Source organism: Amphiura filiformis, chromosome 1 (genome assembly GCF_039555335.1).
Source record: "Amphiura filiformis chromosome 1, Afil_fr2py, whole genome shotgun sequence".
Classification (NCBI taxonomy): domain Eukaryota; kingdom Metazoa; phylum Echinodermata; class Ophiuroidea; order Amphilepidida; family Amphiuridae; genus Amphiura; species Amphiura filiformis.
Window position 1 is genome coordinate 27,551,428 of NC_092628.1, and position 25,096 is coordinate 27,576,523.

Consider the following 25,096-nt stretch of genomic DNA (forward strand, 5'->3'; position numbering starts at 1 on the left):
GTACAACGTAAAACTTAGTCAGGCACAAAATGACAAATTCGTACATGTTTTTAAAATATGTAGTTAGGGTTTTAACGACGCCTGTGTTGGTTTTGGTTTTAACGACGCCAACGGTCGTCAAAAACACTTGCAAATCAAAATAAAGAAAGCCAGTAACCTATTTGCTGATCATATTAATTCCTGATTTAACACCGACATTTTGTTATTTAACAAATAGATATCACTGAGTGTGCTAGCTTTCCATGCAGAAATGGTGGAACGTGTAACGAAGAAATTAATGGGTACACTTGTCTTTGTACGCAAGGATGGGGCGGAACAAACTGTGAAGAGAGTAAGTCAAATATACAAATAATGACAAAATTATTTATTTGGTAAGTAATTCTAATAAATGATCCATTGTTCGAATCATGTCTGGTACGTTATATCTGGAATATATTAGCTTATATTAGATCCGTGCCTGGTCACTATAATGGACTGTTGTTGCCCAATGCAAAATTCGAAGATATCATATCAGTATTTTATATAATTATTTCGCAGATATTTCTTGCGAGTCTAATCCATGTTTGAACGGAGGTACATGCGTCACATCCTCTGTTGGCTACTACTGCCTTTGTCCTCCTGGCTTTACCGGACAACAATGTGACACTGGTAAGTTATTAGCCTTTTACAAAATGAAATAGCAAAATAGTATTCGTTAGAAGGCATTGTTTGTATAGTCAAAATCACACATAGTCTGCAGGCTTTTGCAAAAGGCAGGAAGTTTTTCTTTCCTCTTTTATCGGCAGCTTATTATGAACACAGATGCCACAAATTTGGAAATCGCTTACTTATTTTGGTTGCTCATGCTCATGCTCGCCATGGAATGTCACCCACTCCTGTGTGAAGCCCCCTCCAGCATTTTCCATCTGTTTCTGTCTTGGCTGTTCTGGACCAAGATTTTGTTTCCATGTAGGTGATGATGTCATCTCCATCTACTTTCGTCCTCTCCTCCGTTTTCCGGTCCTTGGTTGCTATTCTGTTTGTCTCCTGGGTCATATGTTGTCTTATGTTCTTGACAGATATCCTGTGATACTTCTGTCAATCGTCATCTCATTTCTTTTATCTTCTCTACGGTTTCTTTGACTTTGAGTTATTTGTCTTATTTTGATGTGTCTCACCCCTGGTCTCACTTTGTTACAAAGTGAGAGATGTAGCATCTTTCTTTCCATAGCCTCTGGCCTGTTATCAATTACTGTTCCATATACTTTGTTGTTGACCATGTCTCTGCTCCATAGGTCATGGTTGTTAAAGGTACACTGGTCGAAAATCTTTCTCCTTAAACACATTGGTATGGTCTTGTCTGTCAAAATGTCTTTGTGCATTCCGAAACATTTCCATCCGGCTTTTATTCTAATTAGGATTTCCTCAGTTGTGTTGGTATCCATTTTCAATGTCTGACCAAGATATCCATAATATTATCCACCCATTCGATTCGGTGATTTGGTATTGTGATTGTTTCTGCTGTTGCAATGTTTATAATAAACTTTGGGTTTTTTACTTTGTGTAACCAGTTTACTTTATCTGTTTAAGCTGCCTAATCATATCGTTCACTGATGTTGTTGTTAAACAACATCATCTGCAAACTGAAGTTTTAACACTTACTCATCAGAATTTATTCCTTTCTAGATTGGCTTCTTCGAATACCACTTCCAAAGCTGCTGTGAAAATCTTTGGTAACAGTGTGCCACCAGCCTCACTCCTCTTTCTATCTCCACCTCTTTTGCGACATCATTGTGTATTCTTGTTGTTCCTTCTGTGTGTTTGTCTTCTAAAGACATGAAAGATGTAAACATGGTAGATGCAGGGATAACTCTCATATCCCTTGTATATCCTTCATTCGCTCCTATCTTTCTTAATGAATCATTATGCTCTTTGGAGTCAAATGCTTTTTGCTAATCTGTGAATCCAAGGCATATGTTGAGTTGTTATTCACTGGATTTTTCTATTAGTTGGTTAATATACATGATATAGTGGTGTGTAGCTGAAAACTTTCCTCTGAACCCGGCTTGTTACTCGGTTGGTTTTGGGCCAGGAATTCTTTTACTCTGTATTGGATTACTTTGGTGAATATCTTGTACACATGTGAAAGTAGACTGACGGGCGGTAGGTTTTTATGTCTGCCTAATATCACTTTGGTTATGCATGTATAATATACTAGTAGAACGTGTGTAGCAATCATTTTCTTTTCTTTTCTTTTCTTTCAGACATATCAGAATGTTCCAGTCAACCATGTTTAAATGGAGGCATGTGTATTGAAGGTACTAATGGATATGTTTGCGTATGTACAGTATTCTGGACCGGAACGCATTGCGAAAGTTGTAAGTATGCGGAAACAATGGGCTGGGTTCGATTTCACTAACAGTTGCGACGCGTGGTAAGTCTTATACTCTATCGCAAGTTCAAACCCACGGTAACTTTAGTATATTGTATGGATGATGAGTTTGGGACGTACAACGTGTCGTAACTTTTTGAGAAATCAACCAAGATGTTCATTGGAAAATAGCAGCAAGACTAACAACACTTTGACGAAAACTAAATTCAAACCATTTTTTTTCTTTGTGAACGACCAGCATTGGATCCATGTAGAAACGTTCCTTGTGAAAATGGTGGTACTTGCATGAACCTAGGAATTGCCTATGAGTGTGTATGTCCGAGTGGATATACTGGACAAGACTGTGAAATCGGTAAGTTAGCATTATTGTGATCTTTGTTAATTATAGACCAATTCCATATGAAAGTGTGTATCAGGGGAAAACGAAATAAGATCATTGTTCTGCAAACATTTTGTAATAGTTTAAACATTTATTATTACATAGAGAGATAATCTTATGTTTAGCTATTTGTACCACAATAAAATTATCACAATCAATTACACGTATTTATTCTAGATGTAAATGAATGTTCCAGTCTACCATGTCAAAATGGTGGCGCATGCATAGATCAGCTTGGATCTTACAGATGTGTCTGCCCAGAAGGATACACTGGTGTCAACTGTGCAGATCGTAAGTAGATCTACTGTAAAGCAAGGGTGTTTATTCGGGGTGGGTGGATGTTGTGGGGCACGCATAATGAGCACTTGGGTACACTTCTACCGCTACAATTTGAAATAGTGCCCAGAATAAAAATGACACTATTACTTTACGATAAACTTTTATATTTATTATCCAATAAAATAACACACATTCTTTCTCTGATTAACTTTCAGCTCTTTTATGCACGTCGATTGAAGGCATCTGGTATAATTCCTGCAATGATATGGTAGAAATAACTAAGACAGCTACAGGAATGCTTCTTGGTTCATATTCCACTTGGGTTGATAGCAGTGCTGGTTATCAAGGTATATCCAATATTATTCATCTTTTTAGACTGTCAATGGATGTTTAGAATATTTTTCCGCATATATTGCAAGTGTTGATAAAATTTCGGTATTTATATAGCGCCTTACCACAGATCACAACTTGATATACATTTTGCCCACGACGTTCTCCACCAGCCATTGTCAGCCCATATTACTATACCCTTCTTCCTCTTGGGGTGTCAGGCTATCAAAACCACCAAATAATGTAAAGCAGTGCTACTGAAATTTCAATAGCCTACAGGCATGACAGGATTTTGATTTTGATTAGCTCAACATGCTACACTCAGTCTACTCTGAAGTACAAAGTACCGACGCGGACGCACACATTGTGACGACTTTGAAGGCACGCATACCTGCAGCAGCGACGCAGCACTATATAGGTACTGTTAACGCGCTGTATACACACGCGTTGTCACTTTGTACTTCAGAGTGGACAAACTGTAGTTAAATTTTCTAGACCTGAACGAGACCTGTCGATCAAATATGTTATTAAGATTGTAAGCAAAATGGGACACCATTAGTCTTTATATGGTGAAAACGTGTGTAATGTTCTATGACTTCGTAAAGTAGTAACATGAGTAAAGAAATATTTATTTTATTTTCCTAGCTGTAATTAATGTTCTAGCCTTCCATGGTGGTACATTTTTGATTGTTCTTTTTAAAGATTGCCCCTATTTTAATTAAATTAATGTATCTATTCTGTCTAAACAATGTGTTTTGATATTTATGATGCCCATTTCGTCCACAGTTCCAACCGTCATGTTAGGCTACGCAAGTAACAACTTTGCCCGCCCTACCTTTGGTTTTACCGTGACACAAAATAATGGCAAATCAACAACCAGTTGGACAGGACAATGCCAATTCTGCGATGGGCAGGAGGTTTTGAAGACCACTTGGATTCGTACCAATGAAGTCAACCATTGTTGGGAAATGAAATTTGCAAATAGGTACGGAATGTTTTATTGTAGTAATGTGTGGAATGAGCAATTTGGGGTGTTTTAGAGCTGAAATTATCAAAATCAAGGGTCTTTTGGAGCTCTATTTTAGTTCAATTTAGGGGGGCTTTTGGAGCCTTGAAAAAGGTCTTTCCGGGGGAAAATACCAGTATGGTCATGTGTTAAGTCCCTATACCCCCGGTGGTATGCCCACAATCTAACATTGAGGCAACACTATTAGAATTTTTAGCTTCCAGTGACTCATTGACTGGCTTTTTAAACCCTTGGAGTAAAAACTGTGACTGCCCTGACTGCCTAGACATTAATGTAGAAAGGTGTTTGGTAGAAAAATGATCCACATAAATTAATAGGATATAAAGGCTTCTTCTTTCTCTCCCACATTTGAACATAATTACTTTTAACATATTTTGTTTCTTCTTTCAGAGTTGGGCAAGATAATTGGACACGTTATCAGCAAAGTGCAGCTCCACAAGAAGAACCAGTGTCCTAGATATGTGGTGTAATAGGTGTTTTTTTAATGCTGTAAAATAAAATATTTTTTACATAATATAGCTTACTTTTTTATATATTTTTGCTAGGTATTGTAAACAAATTGTGAACGCAGATTAGTACAACACATTGGTGCTAAATTTGTTGTCATATTTATTAAGGAAGTGAAGAGGTTGAAACGATTTGTTTTAATTTTTCCATGAAAATACAAAATGAAATTTAAAATATAAATCCTAAAAACATTGAGTGTTAATGTTGCAATATGCAGGGTGCCCCAATAAAAGTTTCTGGATAATTTAAGTTTGTCATATTGACTTCAAAAGTAATACTGAAATCACAAAATTAAAAAAGTGCATGTAGCACAGTCTGTTTCCTAAGTCCTATATAATTAATCCAAATTAAAAGTTCGATTCGGTTCAGTTCAAGTTTTACATGAGCTTTTTTGATCAGACTGTTTGATATTTTAGCTTTTTGGTATAATTCTGTAATTCATGTTTAGGTATCTTAATTGAGTTTATGTTGTCGACATTAACTATAGACAAAGACAAAGATAAAAAGACTAGTTTGCGTCTGAAATTCTGACAGCTAGCGCAGGTCGGCAACCAATCACGGCGCGCTTTTGCCCTGACGTCAGACGCGAACTAGTCCTTTTATCTCTGTCTTTCATTATACGGTATCCCTATGCAGAGATATAACATACTATTGGCAAACATATTTATTGAACTGCCTGGGATGTTAGAGAATGGATCAGAAATACAAAATTCTTCGCAACCGTTAAATCTGTCCAACAGTTACTTTATCGTATTGCCAAGCATTTTCTCAGTGTTCCACTACCAACTCCATAATACAAACAAATAGGATGAATATTGTAGCAGGAGAGATGACATAATGACACAATGAATGAAATGATAATGATATGTTGCAGATATTCTGATGCAATATCTTACGGCCTTGCAAATAGACTGTTCATTCCTAATGTGTCTCCTATTTCTTCATTTGAAAAGAACAGATTACGTAATCATTCGTTTCTTTGCAACCACCGAACCGAATCAAACGCAGTTTGCACTGTGTACGTAGGAAACCAATTGCGTTATAATTATACGTTCCTTATTAGACACCGCAATCTTGGGTGGCTAAGACTCTGAATTAATTCTGTATGTTTGCTTCGTTAATGGTGTGCTGACTGTGCTCAAGTTCAAAGACTAAATTTACATCGGGGTTAAATACTATAAGGCCAAACAAAAACAAATAAACATGTTTCACTTCCCTCCGTTTCCTTTTTGAAGTTTCTTCAATTTTATTTTTATTTTTTGAAATTCAGTTATAACTTTTCAAAAAAATAAGTCTAGGAAGTTGAGATGCTTTATATATGCTAATATACAAGGAACACTTTTGGAAGGTTTAGTTTTGTGGTCATTAGAGGGGGCATACCTCTCAGAACAACAAAATAAAAAGGACCTTCCAGTCATTATTGTATACGCTAAAACAGCTCAAAGTATGAGTATTTACGCCGATTTTGCGATTAAAATAGAAAATAAAAAACTCCCTCTTCCTCCTTTTTTCTAAAATCCGGACGTGAAACATGTTTTTTATTTTACTTGGCCTAATGCGTGGCATATATCTGTGAACAAACTAGACGGGCAAGGTGACGCTGTCTACTGTCAAATTTTGATTATGTAAAATGAGCTATATGCCTATTTATAATTAGGCTTCTTCATCAGTACTAGCAGAGCTCAGCTTGAAAGGACCGGTGCTCTAAAAAAATAAATTAACGTGTATATCTTGTTATATTTTATCAACTGAATCCGTGTCTTACTTTATATTCCATTATTATTAGATTATGTAGCGCAACAGACAAAAACATATCAAGTTGAAATTTTGATCAAGACAATTTTAGCTTTTAGTATAAAAACGTTAATATTTAAAGAGTGAGACAAGGATTCATTTGGACCATGAAATTTGAACAAAAATGTGGTAAATAAAATGTATCAGAAACAAAATTCTGAGCCCATAACGTATTTTTCAAATGTGTATCTTTCTTACACGTGTTCTGTTTGGTTTTATTATAACTATTCAAAACAGTCACACATCAGTGGCGTAGCGTGGGTCATTACATTGGGGGGGGAGCACCGACCATGATTGGGTGGCACCGGGATTGAGTGCGGGCTCAAGCCGTTTTTCGGCAATTTTCCTATGGGTTTTTAAAATTTCAGATCGATTGGGGCACGTACCCGCCGTGCCCCTGTGACGCTACGCAACTGGCACACATCGCTTAACAACACATGCATCGCTTCACTGCACTTTGGTGAATGAATTTATAGATACCATCAAATTAGGAGTTTAGGTCAACATTTCATAAAAACTACAATTTGGATATTTTTTAGGAAATTTTTGGGGGAACTTTTGGGCCTCATAGCTGTTAAATTGTTGGTCTAAAGTATACATATTTAGAATGGCAAGGACGTTATTATTTGTTTAAGACCTTTTCCAAACGTTGGTGCTGTTTTTGCATAAAACGGCCAATCTATCTTTACAAAATGTGTCATTTTTAAAAGGCTAAAGATAGCATTATGATATTTATGTTTTATTATTACACTGCTCTGTTCAACTGCCTCCGTGGCCGAGCAGTAATGACCTGGACTCGTAAACAAAGAAGTTTCGGATCGCTGGTTCGAGTCTCATCGAAGCCTGTGGATACCTTTTTTCTTCAAAATCCATGATCGCATTCCGAAATGAGTCACTTGCCGGTAAATCGTGTATCGTATCCTTGAACGTCCGTCGTACTGTTTGGTCGAATCGCGATACCGTCCACCGCGCAATTTGACTCACAAAAGTGGCAATTTTGCTTCCTCGAATAAATCGAAATAAATGGCAAGAAACAAACACACCCACAAACAAAGATATGCACGGAAACGAACCAAAGGATAACAATAATTAAAATTGCATAATATTAACTCAATCACAGCTCCATATTTATGATAGCGCGACATAGGGCTTGCTGTCAAGATAAGAATATAGTTTTTCCCACGCACCCTACCACTATCCCATTTCACACCGATCCGGGCAATTTCACATGCCCGTGGATTGCATATATAAAATTATCTTACTCTCTGGAAAAGGATCAGCAGTTAAATTGAGTCGAAAACATATATTGATCTTCGTTTGGAGGTACACCATGTACACATGGTGCGCAAAAGTCGAATCACCTGGGCATGAGGCCGCTATTATTGCTTTGCAAAACAGGTGATCATTATCGGAATTTCAGTTTTCTGGATCTCCACAACCCAACCAATCCATCCCCCATCCAGGGAATTTCGCATATCCTCATAATTTTTTGGCAATAGTACTCGGGGTGCTAGCTCTCTTTCTGCACGTTGCATACACCGGCCAGTTTCGAAGTTGCATGCCCACGCGGTTTGTGTCCAAATGTTAGCTAGTTCTATATGGGCGATCTTGCACACATTTCAATGGACAATCTGCATGTAGGAACCGCACGTATCAAATTATCACAACATAATAGTACTTTACTAAATTACTATAATATTAACAAAATGGATCATATTAATAGTTAAGACTTTCTGTCGGATGTTCAACACTGTTGATCGTCTTAATATGTTCTGCTTTGTCCGCGTGTTAATTTTGTACGTGTAGAATATCCAATACTGACAAAATAAGCGACCTCGCACCGTAATAGACGGGTGTACGAATAGCACGCATGTCGTCACTACATGTTGAATTCCCAGTTAAAGTCGCCAGTTTTATATTTAAGAATTTACGTAGCTAAATCTGCGTAAATTTTGAATAAAAACTAGTGCTGAAAGAGTCCATGTGTTACATGTCCATGTAAAAAAAACTTTTAATACAAGAATATTTCCTTCATATACACGATAGTTGATATAACTTAATATAATTTTAAATTTAACATCTTTGTAGATCAAGTCAAGCTTAAAGCCATATTGTAACATTTTGTTTAAAAATAGAATTGCATTTTCTTTAGATTCTTTAATAATGTTAGTTTCACTGTCAGATATATCCTATTTTAATTGAGGCAATAAAAAGAAAATCGCTATATAATACCAGCGCATATTGTCGCCAATGCGGGACAGTCCTTCGGACGTGAGTCGGATCGGTTTTTTATTATATGTTTCGACTATCCGCACGCCTGTACATACTGTGTTATAAACATCGCGTACTCGTTCGACTAATATTGCCATAGTAATAATAAAACGACGGTTCCTGCGTTTTATTCAAAATCTCGGGTTTAGACAAAACTACAGCACCTAAAGTCTTGAGTTTTGCAGGGTATGTTAGTTTACTAAAGTACACTACAATCGAGTAAAAAATAGAATGTTGAAAAAGCAAATGCTACAATATGGCTTTAATGTATGTTTTTATAATTGGGGACCTTAACATATGCCAATTTCTCATTAGTTAGGCTTTACTTCACAGATTATAAATAATAATTTATTTCCGTTGTCTTGAAAATAAACATCTTCTTACACTCACACAAACAGCAAAATAGGTTTTATTTACAAAGTGTGTTGCAGCATCAAAAATCTTCTACAGAAGGGAGTAATTATTTGTCTGACAAATTAATAATAAGGATGATGAGATCTTTCAATCAACACATGAGTAATATTGTGAGCCATACAACCCACAAGCACATCATTATACCACCCTGCTTAAGTGACTTAGGAACACTTCCTTGCCGAGGTGCACTAACGGTTCACCCATTGCCGTTAAAAATAATCACTCCCTAACAAGAAGTACATCACATTGCCAATGCTATTGGTTCTCCTGAATCTGCGGCGCTGTCGTTTGCTGGTAACGGGTCCAATTGTCCTCACCAACTCTGAAAATAAAAATATTGTTTTTACATTTAATTCTCCGGATTTAGGTACTAATATATTTCTAATGTGTTCAAGAACAAATTAATTTAAAATATTGGATTTTCAATGTGGTAAACTTTAAACTTAAGCACTTTGTAAAAGCTTAAACGAAATTTACTTATAAATCTGATTTATCTTGTTTATTGAGGGCTATTATTAGTGTTCAAGATTCTTAGGCCTGTATAAAAACAAAGTTTTTTTTTTTAAAAACGCTTTGCGTTTAAGATGCGGTTTGAAAACGTGATGAAATCCCGAGAGTAATTATGAGACCCAAATATAAGAAAACTACAACAATTAACAACAGCAACTCACGAGTTAGCCGACTTCATTTCCCAGCAGTGATTGACTTGGTCAGTTCTTATCCACGTGGTTTTCAAAACTTCCACCCCATTACAGAAATGACATTGACCAGTCCACGTAGTGGTGGAGTCACCATTGTTTTGAACAACAGTGAACCCAAATGACGGACGCTCCAGATTATTGCTTGCAAACCCCAACATGACAGTTGGAACTAAAAGTAAAGAAATTCAATTTCAAAAGTTTAATTTACATAAGTAGAATGTAATAATCTTTCTTTCCTCATATGTGAGCGTACACTACGAATGAGCCGTAAAGTCGGCATATTGTATTCTGAGATACAGTGTAAAATTTGCGTGAAGGTCGTATTCATAGGTACCTCAATTAGGCGCGACATGTTTCTCATTTGATTTCTACCTATTTCTATAGAATCATTAAATAGCTCTAGTCTTTGTTTGCTTTGGCTAAATCCTGTTCAAGTGGCGGGTTACAATTGCATTGTGTTTTGTCTAGGTATGTATAACCAACAATTAACAATGAGAGGACATTCCTGAACCTCGTTGACTTGGGGATGATTTGAAATGACCGCCAATTATGACTTTAAAGGGGAAATGACTGGAAAAGGAAATACATGTAGAACCGAAATGGTACCATGTTGTTGAACGAGCAGAGTTCAACCAACCATAACCCAAAACCATAAAACAAAATTGACCGGGCCGACTTTACGGTTGATTCGTAGTGTCCGATAACATATTACTCCTTTATTTTCTTCGTATAATCATTGAGCTACTGGAAATAAATTTATACGCAAAACGGATTAACGAGTTCATGAATTTCTAATTTCGAGAGACTATAATACTACTCTAGTTAGGTGATAATACAAGAAATAAAACCCTTAAATTTAACAAGCCGTCGTATAAATATCGTATACACCTACTTTGGTAACCAGCACTCAGATCTACCCATGTAGCATAATTTCCCAGTAATAATCCCGTCGACGTCTTTGTTATGGTTACCATATCATTAAATGAGTTGTACCAGGTTCCTTCTAATGTTGTACAGAGTAGAGCTGAGAATAAATCACAACATCATGCTTTCAGGAAACTTTTCGGATTTAAGTAAAAGTAGAATTTCTAGCTAAACATCGCACAAAAAGGAAAGTCCTCAATCCGTTAACATGTCATAAATCGTATTATGATCATCATGACGATTTGATTGATAGATTTGCTACCAAAATTGTCAAAAGTTGCAAATCAAAATGATTACTCAGTCCAAATGGCTTAAACGTGGCCAGATATGCATGTATGCTTGTCGCATAGTACTCCTACCGGCCATCATAAGTGCTCGTTAAAAGCGCAGTTCATTCAATTGTTAATTTGAAACAGATGATTGAGTAATTAGAACAACTTCAAACCACAACGACTCAAAATGGCTGTTTCCTCGCCTTTTGTAGAATAAGTACAGAGTCATTAAAAGCTATTTTTGTTTCTTTATTCATATTTATATTATAAAAAAATGTTTTACACATTATTACGTCGTAGTGTCAACAGAATCGGGAATTCCATGGATTCTGTAATATTTGGTTCTAACCTGACTTTAAAAAGATAACGCTATCAGTGTACCAACACATTCATTTTCATTTCATTATGATTACCTTCTTCACAGTTAGCACCAGTATATTCTTCCGGACATTCACATGTGTACGACCCAATGTCGTCTGTGCATTTCCCGCCATTCTGGCACGGTACTGAAGCACACTCGTTCACATCTGGATCAGAATCAAATATTCATTGTAACATATTGCATTATCATTTACCCAGCATCTGATGTGAAGTAATATGTCTACCAGATACAATGGAATATGAAAAAAAACTCCCTAAATGTTTCAAAACGTTTACGAAAAATTACATAATTGTTAAAAAGACACTTTTTACATTTCTAATAGGATGTAAAAAAATGTACATCCTTTCATGTTAACTTACCTAATTCGCAGTCTTGACCAGTGTATCCAATCGTACACATACACTCGTAATCAACTCCCATATTCATACATGTTCCATCATTTTCACATGGGACGTACATACATGGATTTAACGCTAAAATAGAAAGTCAACAGTCCAAAAACTATATCATAACTAATATATCATTATGAACTGTAAAGCATAAAATATGTTGCAAACTTATTACACCACTCCACTTTGCTTTGGCTATTTTCATTTGCAAATAGTATTGGTGCACGTTGTTGTTAGTCCCTCCCTTAAATTCTGGTCAAATTTAAAATTTAAAGCACAATGACCACAAAAGACATCCATTTAGTTAAAAGTAAGTCGTCAACAGATATACTGTAGCCTTGGACGCTAAAACACTACCCTCCTCCAGTATCTAATGTGTAGTTTAACTACTATCAGGATTGCTTTTGCGGATGCATGGTTGCCATCCCACAGAAACTGTTGGTGGTGTGTTACAACAAGAAGTGCCTGGGTGAATCACAATGTCCGTTAAACGAATGAACAATGTTTTCCATTTTTATTACCAGCATCAAGAGTGCTTTGCTGGAGAATAAGTCGAACCCTCCCTTTTTGTACGCGAGTTTTTTAGTTGAAACTTGAAGAGAGTTTTTTAGTTGAAACTTGAAGAAAAACAATGATAACATGTTGCAAAATCTACATTGACTTGATGGATCAACACTTACTGGTTTCACATAGTACACCTGTCCAGAATTGTGTACATAAACACATATATCCATTGACGTCATCAACACACATGCCACCATTCTGACACGGTTGACTGCTACATTCCATTATATCTGCAAAGGGAAATCAACATTATAACCTGTGTACACAAATGGTCATCAACTCTTCAACAGGTTAATGTTCATCCAATATGTTAGGACTTCCCCACACACCCGACACACATAAACACCCCCACATGCACACACTAAACACATAATATTTCTTATATCACACCTATATTGTGGCGTACAAAAAACGTACCACCAATAATTTGTGGAGAACGTTTTTCACACAGACCCACCTAACCATCCTATGTGTATGAGGTACCTTTCCAAATAGCATATCCATGCGTTTCAGGCCTTACGGGGTCCTATAAGCTACTTTGTTTTCTTTAACCATGAAGCATGATTTATACCCATAAAGAATTTGTATCCCAAATTGTTGCATGTTGCAACTTACACAGTACCCCATAACGATGCTGGTACCAGAGCACCCCACCCAACACACACATGTCACATTATCATTATATTCATGAAATAAGAACCAACCAAATTGCAAATATGAAAGACCAAATGAAAGGCGCAGCCATAATAGAGTTACCATATTCTCATCTAATTTTCACCAAAGCGGTGAGATAAACTTCCTATGATTGCCTCTCCAGAAAATGAAGGAAACGTGCTTGCGAAACTTTGTTGATTCATATTGAGAGTCGTGGTTTTCTTTCGGCAATACAAATTTTCCTCGAATACAACTTACTTTGTTCGCAATTTATACCCCTAAATCCAGCAGCACAATCACAAAAATATCCAACCGGGGCATCAATGCACGTTGCTCCATTTAGACATGGGTTAGACTCACAGGATATATCTATTAAAAATGATAATGAAAAGTTAACAAATAGTACATTTACTTTCTACGTTTTCCGATTATTGTACATATGCTCAATGACAATAATATGTCTCTGTGTGTTTTCAAGCCTCTTTCTCTCTACATCTACAAACACTACACAAAAGTATGAAAATTGCTAAAAAAGAAGAATTCCACAACTGTTAATTCTACATTGGTCCAATATGCTGTCGATTTCATATCAGTTACTGGATGGAAATGTTCTTTGCTGAAATAGAATTATTCTAACAAATGGGATGGTGGTGGTGGTGGTGACATCATGCAATGGCGGAAAGACGGAAAGCCGTCTAAATGCAGAGTCTACAAAATGTCCCGATATCTTTCCAATGGTATCTAAATGTTTCATTTGGTTTTTGCATGGCATCACGAAAATGGTGGTGGAAGAATGATTTATGGGTGTGTCGGGTGGAAGAAATTGTCAGCCTTAGAAGATAACGGTCACGTGGCTAACCCTTAAAACATCTGATGATTTTGCATCGCACCAATGCGTTGAAATGTGCGTACCTGTTGATACATGTATATATAAGCTCGTATGTGCATTTGGCACAAAACATTAGCCAATGATAGTGGTTAAAAGTTTGAACTTATTATTTCCAGCACCTTAAACACCAAGATTATACTCATTATAATTGTACTGGTTATACTTACTCTCTTCACAGTTGGTACCTCCCCATCCTGGGTCACATATGCAAGTGTATCCATTTATTTCTTCAATACATATTCCACCATTTCTACATGGTTGTATAGCACATTCCAATATTTCTACAACAGAATAGATCACGTTTAATATGCGGGAGTAAAAATGGATATTCGATGACGTGCAGTGCACGGGTATTATTAATCAAAGGTGAAATAAAATAGTTATAACTATAAGAATGATAAAGGTTAAATAATACTAATTGCTTATAAACTGGTTTCACAGTTTTCAATGAAATTGAAAGTCTGAGAGTGCCGTGTGTATAAATTGTAGTAATTTTTCAGCAAAAATATCCAACAAGGATAAAGTATCGATCACCAAAATCTAAATGTTTTCGCTATCTAACTTTGTATTTTTCAGTAATTTTAAAGAACTTTTTTCAGATGACCTACAAACAAATAGTTCTTTATTTTATTTGCATACATAACTCCCCAGCAAACACAAAAACGTTTAAAAACATTTTAAATAAGTTATATTTTGGCTTTTGGTTTAGGTAAAAACGTTTTAATAACATTAAAATGTCGGGTTATATAAAGGTCATGATAACGTTTTAAAACGTTTTGTATGAAAACACACTGTAACAATATTTTTTAATGTTTTCAAAAAATGTTATTGTAAACTATTTTTGCAAACATTTTTGCCAAATATTGTGTCAATACTTAAATAACATTATGTTAAAATATTTGAATCCAGCAAACACAGAAATGTTCTTAAAATGTTTTTTTCAAAACCTTTTACAAACATTTAAATGTCGGGTTATATAAAGGTCATGAAAACGTTTTTAAAACGTTATTGAAAATATTTTGGCCAAACATTATTCGCAAAATATTTTTTCAACCCCAAAATAACATTCTGTTTAGAATGTTTTGTGTCAAGTTTTCAAGAATGTTTTTGGAATGTTATTAAAACGTTTTTATACCCTTTATATAATCCGACATTTAAACGTTTTCTGCAAAACATTCTTGTTTGCTGAGCAGTAGATTATCAAAAAATGTTATTTAATGTTATAAAAACGTTTTATACCATTAATGTATCCTTTATATAACCCGACATTTAAACGTTTTCTGACAACCTTTTATAACCTTTTGTGAATGATGTCGAAAACGTTTTGTGTTTGCTGGGTCAGACCTATTAATAGTGTCTAGCCTTTCTTCTTACCAGTTTCACAATGAATACCAGTCCATCCAGGCAGACATCCACACCTGTACCCATTCACATCATCTCTACAGCGACCTCCATTCTGACATGGTTGGCTTGCACATTCGTTGATATCTAATTGACAGTTAGTTCCAGTGAATCCAAGTCGACATTCACATGTATACCCATTGACTCCATCTATACACAGGGCACCATTGCGGCAAGGCTGAGAGAAACATTCATTAATATCTGAAAATAATTTTACAATATGATTTGTAAATATCATTTTGTACGTGTGAATATAACAATATGACGGTCGGATCTACTTATCCTGTCTAAAACGTATCAAAGTGTGTACGTAGACATGAATTTACTTTTACGTAACCTTTTTATATCCGATAAATCTATAATCTTCTGCAAAATTTTGTGAGATTTTTGCATGTGTGTAGGTAAATTTTTTTCTTGTGTAACAAAAAAGGTTTTCTACTTTCATATTGTGATTTGCAATCATTTTCTGTACTTAATAATGTCACAATTGGTCCCTGTAAATCCTGGACCACAATTACAGGTATAACCGTTTGTGCTGTGAATTTATTTTTACTTAACCTTTTTATACCCGATAAATTCATAATCTTCTGCAAAATTTTGTGAGATTTTTTGCATGCGTGTAGGTAAGTTTTACTTGTGTAACAAAAAAGGTTTTTCACTTTAAATTGTGATTTGCAATCATACTCTGTACTTACTAACGTCACAATTGGTTCCTGTAAATCCTGGACCACAATTACAGATATAACCGTTGATTAGATCGAAACATGTTCCTCCATTTCTGCATGGACTTACTGCACACTCGTCAATATCTGAAAAATTTTATAATGCATAATCACTAATGGAAAGCATATCTTATATACATTTTACTTAACATTTTATTCTAAAAATTTAGCCAAAATATTATCACAAACAATGTATTGTTTCATAAACAAAAATGGTATTATGCCAAGGACTTACATGAACTTTAATCAGATTGTCCATATTAATTTCGAGAGAAACAACATTTAGAACGTCAAGTAATCGGTATTCCGAGCATTCCCTTGAACACCTATGTTTCATATTGATGTTATGAAATATTTTGCTCTGAAGTGGTTTAATTAATCGCACACTTACTAATGTCACAGTTTGTCCCCGTGTATCCTGCTGCACAGATGCATATAAATCCATCTCCCTGGGATACACAGCGGCCTCCGTTGAAACACAGTGGGCTATTACTACTACTATCAAATCTACAAGGATCGATAACTAAAAGAAACAATAAAAAAAATTCATATATTAGTCAAATGGAACTGTCACTAGCTAATATTGCATGTCCAGTGAATATGTACAAAATAAAAAAGTTAAGAAATCGTACCGATTGGAAATTTTCTCTTTCGTTTAATATAGGATTATTTCTCTATTCTTACATATTTCGCACTGTGATCCAGTCCATCTTGCGGTGCATGTACACATATACCTGTTGATACTATCCTCACATGTACCGCCATTCCGACAAGGTCCTGAAGCACACTCATTAATATCTGAATACATAATAACATGATTGGTGCATGAGAACATTTCCTTCTTTATCATACTCGTCAAACATATTATCTTCATATATAGAACTTCATATATTATCTTCATATATATAAGTTACTCAGCAAACACAAAACATTTTAAAACAGAAACGGTTTTATTTTCGGGTTATATAAAGGGTATAAAACGTTTTCGTTTTAAACACATTTTTGAAAAGTTGATGCAAAAGATTCTAACATCATTTTGTTTAAGAGTTGGCAAAATATTTTGCAAAGATATTTACCAAAAATAGTTTACAATAATATTTTGACAACGTTTTTAAAATTTGATTGTGCTTTTTCATATAAAACGTTTTAAAAGCGTTTTGATGGCATTTATATAACCCGATATTTAAATGTTATTAAAACGTTTTAAATGAAGTCAACATGTGTTTATAACACGTTTATAACATTTTAAAAACATATTAGCGTGTGCTGGGATATACCTTGTTGGCAGTTATTGCCAGTCCATCCTGGTAAACAGTAACACGTGTATCCGTTGATGCCATCTTCACATCGTCCACCATTTTGGCATGGACGGATTTGGCATTCGTCATAATCTAGTTAAAAATCGGGTTTATAATTAATATTTTTATCAAAAAATATTTTTTATGATTTCAGTGAACGTATTTTGCAAAACAATTTCTATTTTGAGACTAGCATAGTGCGTTTTGTGTGACTTACTTTGCTCACAATGCGTTCCTGCCCATCCTGGTAGGCATGAACATGTGTACCCGTTAATGCCATCAATACATTGCCCACCGTTGACACATGGTTGTGAGATGCATTCATCAATATCTTCAAAAATATAAAGGGCATTCTATCAAATGTGTCGTATTCGTTGCAAATTTACAAAATAGCGCAAAACTTTAAGTCATTTATAAAGCACTAAAAGGTCACAAGGGGGTTAAGAAGTACAAACACCATAAGACTACCATTAGCATGATTAGGAACATGATTGAACAAGCCATAGCATGGGCAAAATGATACGGAAACACAATACTGACTATTACTAATTCGTTTACTGACACATTTTTAGCCAAAGTTTTTGCAGACGTAACATTTATTACACGCTCAATTTTTAACGTAAGCTTCCTTGAAACACAAGTACCGTTAAGTGTTGGGTTTTTAGAAATACTCGATATTATCGGCATATTAGCATGTTATTGATATGTGACATATCTGGTCCACGGAGCCAAAGGAGACATTTTTGACAATTGAGTTATTATAATTAATACCTTACACAAACATTAAACTATCATATACTGAAAACACCAAAGGTCTAACAACTTGGTTCTAAAGAATTTATTGTTTTTACTCTATATTTTTGCCTTTAACTCAATTTCAAATTTGCCGCCTTTGGCCTACATGGACCAGATCATGGCATAAGCTTTTTGACAATTTTGCTCACTCATGTTGCAGTTTGTCCCAGTCCGTCCTGGAGTGCAGACACAGCTGTATCTATTTATTCCATCAAAACATTGGCCTCCATTCTGACATGGATTACTGGTACATTCATTAATGTCTACAAAATAAGAACAACATAAAAATGTTCAATATCATGCAATTTACGGATATGACTGGTAAAATATAATCGAAGTAGTATTTTGTTGGGTGGCTATTTTTATATAACAAGACGGTGTCAATATCCGATAGTACTATAATTTGTCAGAGAAATAGTATATGTCTTCTGGAAGAACAATCATATAATTGTTCGTTGTAAACAATAGTTAGGTAACATATTAAAAATACATTGCTTACCAGTTTCACAGTTGATATCCGTATAACCTATCGCACAAATACATCGATAACCAATATTTGTAGTTAAACAGGTGCCACTGTTTTGACAAGGATTGGATTGGCATGCAACGTCTGAAAAATATGATGGTGTAAAGTTAAACATTAATTGTCCCTTAAGAGAGTATCGAAGTAATGCCACACTATATGCTCATAAGCGGAATATGTATATTAACAAAATATAGATACCAACATATAATATGTTAACACTGAAAATCGTAATGCTATCTTTCAACCAAATTAAAGGAGTATTTCGTGATCCTAGCATCCTCTTTTTATGACATTTTTCAGTAGATATCCACGAAAAACCTTATTCCCAAAATTTAAGTTGATTCCGAAATTTGCGAGTTATGTATGATTATGTGTATTACACTGCTCCATAGACAATGTGTTGTAATTTCGTGGTGTACCAGACCGAAATTCAAATTTCACGATATTTTTGCTGAACAAATTAATCTGCAAGAATATTTGTACATAAACATTATGTAACCATTGGTATACAAATCTCAAAAAGTGGGGGGGGTGTTGTGGATCACGAAATGCCCTTTTAAAGACAAAAAAATACAAAATTTAATATGAACATATTTCAACATCATAAATATGTCACCATGTCCGTTGTAGTCATATTATCTAAACTCACAAACAACAACAATATTTTAACAACAATAGTAGCCGTAACAATGAGATACTAGGATATACGACAAACGATTCTGGATGTTTAAATAAGGGATGTTTACAGGATACTAGATAACAATCAGAATCATATTTACTTATGTCGCAGTTTGCTCCTGACCATCCTGGTAGGCATGTACAAGTGTAACCATTGGTAACATCGCTACATGTTCCTCCATTTCTGCACGGATTACTTGCACATTCATCCACATCTAAGAAAGAACAAACAAAATTTACCAGTTACTTATAGAGTTTCATTTTTACAATGCTGTTTCTGTTTGTGATAACCTTTTGATAACAATATTATGTTTTAAGCTGGTTTAAAAGGTTATAGAGAGCAATGATGGATTGAAACGATGCGAAATAAAGAAATCTTACTTATTTCACACATGAGACCCGTCCATCCAGGAAGACACTGACATACGTATCCATTGGCGCCATCGATGCATTGCCCACCATTCATACACGGGAAGCTTCCACATTCATTGATTTCTGGCCATTGATAATGCAAGATATTATAGTTAAAAATATGAAAAGAGAGATTTGAAATTATTTGGCATCACTGATAAAAAATCACTGATACATAGATTTGAATCTCAACAACAACTGCATAATATAACAAGTTTATTACTGCATACCTCGTTCGCAGAATAACCCCATAAATCCTGCATGACATTGACATGTGTATGCGTTGACTTCGTCTTGACATGTCCCTCCATTACGACAAGGATCAGAACCACATTCGTTAATATCTACGACAAATTAAAAATCTAAACATTCTCATTTGATCACCGGAAGTGCGTTACTGTTTCAGTTAAATGTTCGTACCTTTTTAACTATAATAAGCTGACTCCCCCCGATAGAACATCTTCATGTTGCCCAAAACAGTGGAATACACGAGCAGATCGGGAGTTTTCGGGCGTATTTGGCAATACGTTTTCAAAACATTCAAAAATAATGGTCGCGTCAAATATCATGTATTAAAAAGAGCATTATAAACAAGATTGTCGCAAATCGACTGACTGATAATCCTCGCTTTTAAGAAAACATAATTAAAAGTGAGTTGTAAGCATGGCTTTCTTACTGGTTTCACAGAACGTTCCCGTCCATCCAAGTTGACACCGGCATGTAAAGCCGTTGACTTCATCAAAACAGTCACCTCCATTCTGACACGGTGAGCTTGTACATTCGTCGATATCTACATGAATAACAAAAGAGCATTATATCTTGTTTTCTATATTGATAATGTCGATAAAATTGTATAAATAATGTGAGATATGATTCAAGCATATAAATTGTTTATAGACCGAACTTGTAATTGGCACGTTCCTACTGTTGATTGGGTGAACATCAATATCAGACATATTATAAAACTTCCAAAAGCGAGTTCAAGAAGGGTATCACGTGATCATAACGAGCCAATCATGAGAATAGTCTATTGGCAGTTCCATAGAGAAACAGAAGCTCTGTGTTTTGTTATCTTACTGATTTCACAGTTAGTTCCAGACCATCCTGGTAAACAGAAACACGTGTACCCATTGATACCATCTATGCATTGGCCACCGTTGAAGCACGGGCGATTCAGGCATTCATTTATATCTGAAACAAAATTAAGTCTTAACATTAGTTACAAAATAGAATGTGTATGTTTAAATGTTAAACAATATATTCATATTCACATTACATTATTTTATTTGTGTATTTACTCAAAGTTCACTGTTAAAGCGTTGGGTGTAATTTCACCCACTGTTTGGCCAACTATGAACAACTCAACTGGAGGGCACAAAGTTACCAACATTCCATTTAAAATATCACACAATAATTTATACAACAATAGACTTGCTCTGGCCATACGTTGGTCAAACTTGCCCAGCGTTTAACCGTGTACTCTACGTAAGTACAACAGTAAAAATATCAACATGAAGAGAAACACATTCTATTTTGTAATGACAAGGATTGGATTGGCATGCAACGTCTGAAAAATATGATGGTGTAAAGTTAAACATTAATTGTCCCTAACGAGAGCATTGAAGTAATAAATAAAATAGATACCAGCACACCATATAACATGTTTCACTTAAAATCATCATGTTATCGTTCAACCAAAACTACAAACATGAACATATGTGACGTGCCATGTCAAAAGCAGACACTTTTGGGCAGTATCGTAAATGGAGAAATAGCCAAAAATCTGCCGCGGGGTGATTTTTTAACAATTTGGGTTTGTTGCGAATTTGTGATGTTATTAATGTTAAAAATATTGTCTGATAGTTTCAGACCGGAATATAACTGGCATCTTGAATTTTTTGAGACATTTTTCAAGGTACTTCCTACTCTCAACATTGTCAATAATATTTTTAAAGGCCGATATCTCAATTTCCAATTTTATAATACCATAGCTTACGAACTAAATATCTTCGCTTAGGAATGTCCGATTTCATTGGGGAAAACGGTGTTATGGAGCAAATTATCTCTTTATTTAAGATATGTAAAAACCTCGAAATTGATAACCTGCCCAAAAGTGTCTGCTTTTGACATGACGCGTCACATATTTCAACTTGTACATCATAAATATGTCACCATGTCCGTCGTAGTCATATTATCTAGACTCACAAACAACAATATTTTAACAACAAAAGTAGCCGTAACAATGAAATACTAGGATATACGACACCCGGTTTGGGATGTTTAAATTTATGTACTGGATACTAGATAACAATTTTAATCATATTTACTTATGTCGCAGTTTGCTCCTGACCATCCTGGTAGGCAAGTACAAGTGTAACCATTGGTACCATCGCTACATGTTCCTCCATTTCTGCACGGATTACTTGCACATTCATTAACATCTAATAATGACAAACAAAAATATCACCAGTAACTTTCAGAGTATCATTTTTACAATGCTGTTTCTGTTTGTGATAACCTTTTAATAACAATACTATGTTTTAAGCTGTTTTAAAAGGTTATAAGAGGACTGATGGATTGAAACGATGCGAAATAAAGAAATCTTACTTATTTCACACATGAGACCCGTCCATCCAGGAAGACACTGACATACGTATCCATTTGCGCCATCGATGCATTGCCCACCATTCATACACGGGAAGCTTCCACATTCATTGATTTCTGGCCATTGGTAATAAAAGATATTGTAGTTAAAAATGTGAAAAGAGAGATTTGAAATTATTTGGCCTGTTTCAAAAAATCACTGATACATAGATTTGAATAAATTTGAATCTCAACAACAACTGCATAATATAACATAACATACTGCATAATGTAACAAGTTTATTACTGCATACCTCGTTCGCAGAATAACCCCATAAATCCTGCAGGACATTGACATGTGTATGCGTTGACTTCATCTTGACATGTCCCTCCATTACGACAAGGGTTAGAAGCACATTCGTTTATATCTACGAAAAATGTACGAAAATGTTCAATTAAATATTCGTATTTAACTACAATAAGCTGACTTTTACCTCCCAAGAATACACGAACAGCTATTTTTTCTGGAGTATTTGGCAACACGTTTTCTAAACATTCAAACATAATGGTCGCGTCACATATTATATATTTAAAAAGATCATATCATGATTATAAACAAGATTGTCGCAAATCGACTGACTGATAATCATAAAGTACGTGAACCAAATCATCGCATTGAAAAAAAAACTTAATTAAAAGTAAGTTCTTACTAGTTTCACAGAACATTCCCGTCCATCCAAGTTGACACCGGCATGTAAAGCCGTTGACTTCATCAAAACAGTCACCTCCATTCTGACACGGTGAGCTTATGCATTCGTCGATATCTACATGAATAACAAAAGGACATGTATCTTGTTTTAGTTCACTCTCTATTGATAATGTCGGTAAAATTGTAAAATAATGTGAGATATGATTCAAACATATAAATTGCTTATCTGTAGACCATGCATTCACTCGGTCGGACATCCGGGAACATTGTCCCCTTCGTACAAGCGCGCGCATAGCAACCAGCTCGAGAAAGGGGAACTGCATATCCGCACACTGGTTTTACAAGGCTATTTCCCCTTTGTGACGTCAGCCCGACCAAGAGAATGTAATTGGCACGTTCCTGCTATTGATGGGGTGAACATAATTATAAAACTTCCGAAAGCGAGGTTAAGATGAGTATCACGTGATCATAACGCGCCAATCATAAGAATAGTCTATTATTGGCAGTTCCATAAAGAGAGAGAGAAACAGGAGGTTTTTGTTTTGTTATCTTACTGATTTCACAGTTAGTTCCAGACCATCCTGGTAAACAGGAACACGTGTACCCATTGATACCATCTATGCATTGGCCACCGTTGAAGCACGGGCGAGTCAGGCATTCATTTATATCTGAAACAAAATTCAGATTTACATTAGTTACAAAATAGATTGCGTATCTTTACTAGTTAGCCTCTCAGCCACGCGCAATTGGGAAATGTGTTCACTTTATGTTTGAAGTCGAAAAAATTTCCGAGGAACACGATCCCGGTGGGCCTTTTTTGAAAAAAATGTGCCCAAAATGCCTTTTTCGGGGTGCTCCCATTTTGGGGGTCAAAATTTATTTTTAAGCATTCTCTGGTCAAATATGGTATATTTTGTGTCTATTTATATGTTTGCAAGCATTACAAACCGATTCCGATCTTGTACCCCACACCATGCAAATTACACATTATATTCATATCCACATTACATATTTCATTCGTGTATTTACTCAAATTTCACCGTCAAATCGCTGGATATAATTTTCGCCCAATGTTTGGGCAACTATGAACACCTCAACTGGTTACCAACATTCCATTTAATATATCACACAATAATTTACTCAACAATAGACTTGCTCAAAGTTGGCCATACGTTTGGTCAAAATATGAAACATAAAAAGATACGCTTTCTATTTTGTAATATGAAGTTTTCAATACGCATTGGAAGAGGGGTGATTAACTTATTAGGATGTATTCTAAACACATCAGGTCAGCTTATGACATTTAACATTCTCTAAAGCATATTATTGTCATCATGCTCATCTCTCATACAAGTCTTTTACCAATATCACATGTTGTCCCAGTCCATCCAGGCTGACAGGTACAGGTGAAGCGATTGACGGCATCATTACACACACCACCGTTACGACAAGGATTACTGCCACATTCATCAATATCTGGCACAATCGAAAAGATGGGTAAGTAAATTTAACCATTTCAATTATAGGAAAACTGCGTTTTGATTTGTATTAATATAGAATACTGCACAACATATCCGATACCTCAATGAGGCCGAAATTTTAAATACTAACTTTATTAACCCAAACGGGTTCTTCATTGTGTCCTCTCAGGAGAACTCCAAAGGGACCATATTTAATCATTATTATTTTGTGGAACCTTTTGTGGGTCTCTGAAGAGGATGAAGCACCTGCAATGGTTCTCCATTCATAACCTCTCAGGAACTGTGAGGGCTATCCGTGGAAGACACATTGGACTGACCCGTATTTGAACTTTATTCTCAGCGTGT

At 35.4% G+C, this 25,096-nt stretch overlaps 2 protein-coding genes across 9 annotated transcripts in view; one reads left to right on the plus strand and one right to left on the minus strand.

Moving 5' to 3' along the window:
- LOC140137534 (uncharacterized) overlaps nucleotides 1-6,055 on the plus strand; it is an 87,657-nt gene extending 81,602 nt beyond the window's left edge. For all 8 annotated transcript variants that reach the window (XM_072159283.1, XM_072159358.1, XM_072159433.1 and 5 more), the window contains 8 exons: nucleotides 218-331; nucleotides 538-648; nucleotides 2,244-2,357; nucleotides 2,610-2,723; nucleotides 2,928-3,041; nucleotides 3,245-3,376; nucleotides 4,146-4,344; nucleotides 4,777-6,055. In XM_072159283.1, the coding sequence (XP_072015384.1) occupies nucleotides 218-331; nucleotides 538-648; nucleotides 2,244-2,357; nucleotides 2,610-2,723; nucleotides 2,928-3,041; nucleotides 3,245-3,376; nucleotides 4,146-4,344; nucleotides 4,777-4,843 (965 nt within the window). In that variant the 3' untranslated portion in view covers nucleotides 4,844-6,055. The remainder of the gene's footprint in view (nucleotides 1-217; nucleotides 332-537; nucleotides 649-2,243; nucleotides 2,358-2,609; nucleotides 2,724-2,927; nucleotides 3,042-3,244; nucleotides 3,377-4,145; nucleotides 4,345-4,776) is intronic.
- A 2,598-nt stretch (nucleotides 6,056-8,653) lies between these two features.
- Nucleotides 8,654-25,096, minus strand: part of LOC140157652 (uncharacterized) — a 49,532-nt gene continuing 33,089 nt past the window's right edge. Inside the window, exons 24-50 of the mRNA XM_072180896.1 lie at nucleotides 24,633-24,746; nucleotides 23,825-23,938; nucleotides 23,272-23,385; nucleotides 22,876-22,989; nucleotides 22,586-22,699; nucleotides 22,306-22,419; nucleotides 21,056-21,169; nucleotides 20,655-20,768; nucleotides 20,209-20,322; nucleotides 19,949-20,062; nucleotides 19,669-19,782; nucleotides 18,863-18,973; nucleotides 18,513-18,626; nucleotides 17,786-17,899; nucleotides 17,548-17,661; nucleotides 16,955-17,068; nucleotides 16,662-16,793; nucleotides 16,244-16,357; nucleotides 15,522-15,749; nucleotides 14,315-14,428; nucleotides 13,517-13,627; nucleotides 12,721-12,834; nucleotides 12,011-12,124; nucleotides 11,683-11,796; nucleotides 10,966-11,097; nucleotides 10,044-10,242; nucleotides 8,654-9,694 (exon numbers count right to left, since the gene is read on the minus strand). Coding sequence (XP_072036997.1) covers nucleotides 9,628-9,694; nucleotides 10,044-10,242; nucleotides 10,966-11,097; nucleotides 11,683-11,796; nucleotides 12,011-12,124; nucleotides 12,721-12,834; nucleotides 13,517-13,627; nucleotides 14,315-14,428; nucleotides 15,522-15,749; nucleotides 16,244-16,357; nucleotides 16,662-16,793; nucleotides 16,955-17,068; nucleotides 17,548-17,661; nucleotides 17,786-17,899; nucleotides 18,513-18,626; nucleotides 18,863-18,973; nucleotides 19,669-19,782; nucleotides 19,949-20,062; nucleotides 20,209-20,322; nucleotides 20,655-20,768; nucleotides 21,056-21,169; nucleotides 22,306-22,419; nucleotides 22,586-22,699; nucleotides 22,876-22,989; nucleotides 23,272-23,385; nucleotides 23,825-23,938; nucleotides 24,633-24,746 — 3,260 coding nt within the window. The 3' untranslated portion in view covers nucleotides 8,654-9,627. The remainder of the gene's footprint in view (nucleotides 9,695-10,043; nucleotides 10,243-10,965; nucleotides 11,098-11,682; nucleotides 11,797-12,010; nucleotides 12,125-12,720; nucleotides 12,835-13,516; nucleotides 13,628-14,314; nucleotides 14,429-15,521; nucleotides 15,750-16,243; nucleotides 16,358-16,661; nucleotides 16,794-16,954; nucleotides 17,069-17,547; nucleotides 17,662-17,785; nucleotides 17,900-18,512; nucleotides 18,627-18,862; nucleotides 18,974-19,668; nucleotides 19,783-19,948; nucleotides 20,063-20,208; nucleotides 20,323-20,654; nucleotides 20,769-21,055; nucleotides 21,170-22,305; nucleotides 22,420-22,585; nucleotides 22,700-22,875; nucleotides 22,990-23,271; nucleotides 23,386-23,824; nucleotides 23,939-24,632; nucleotides 24,747-25,096) is intronic.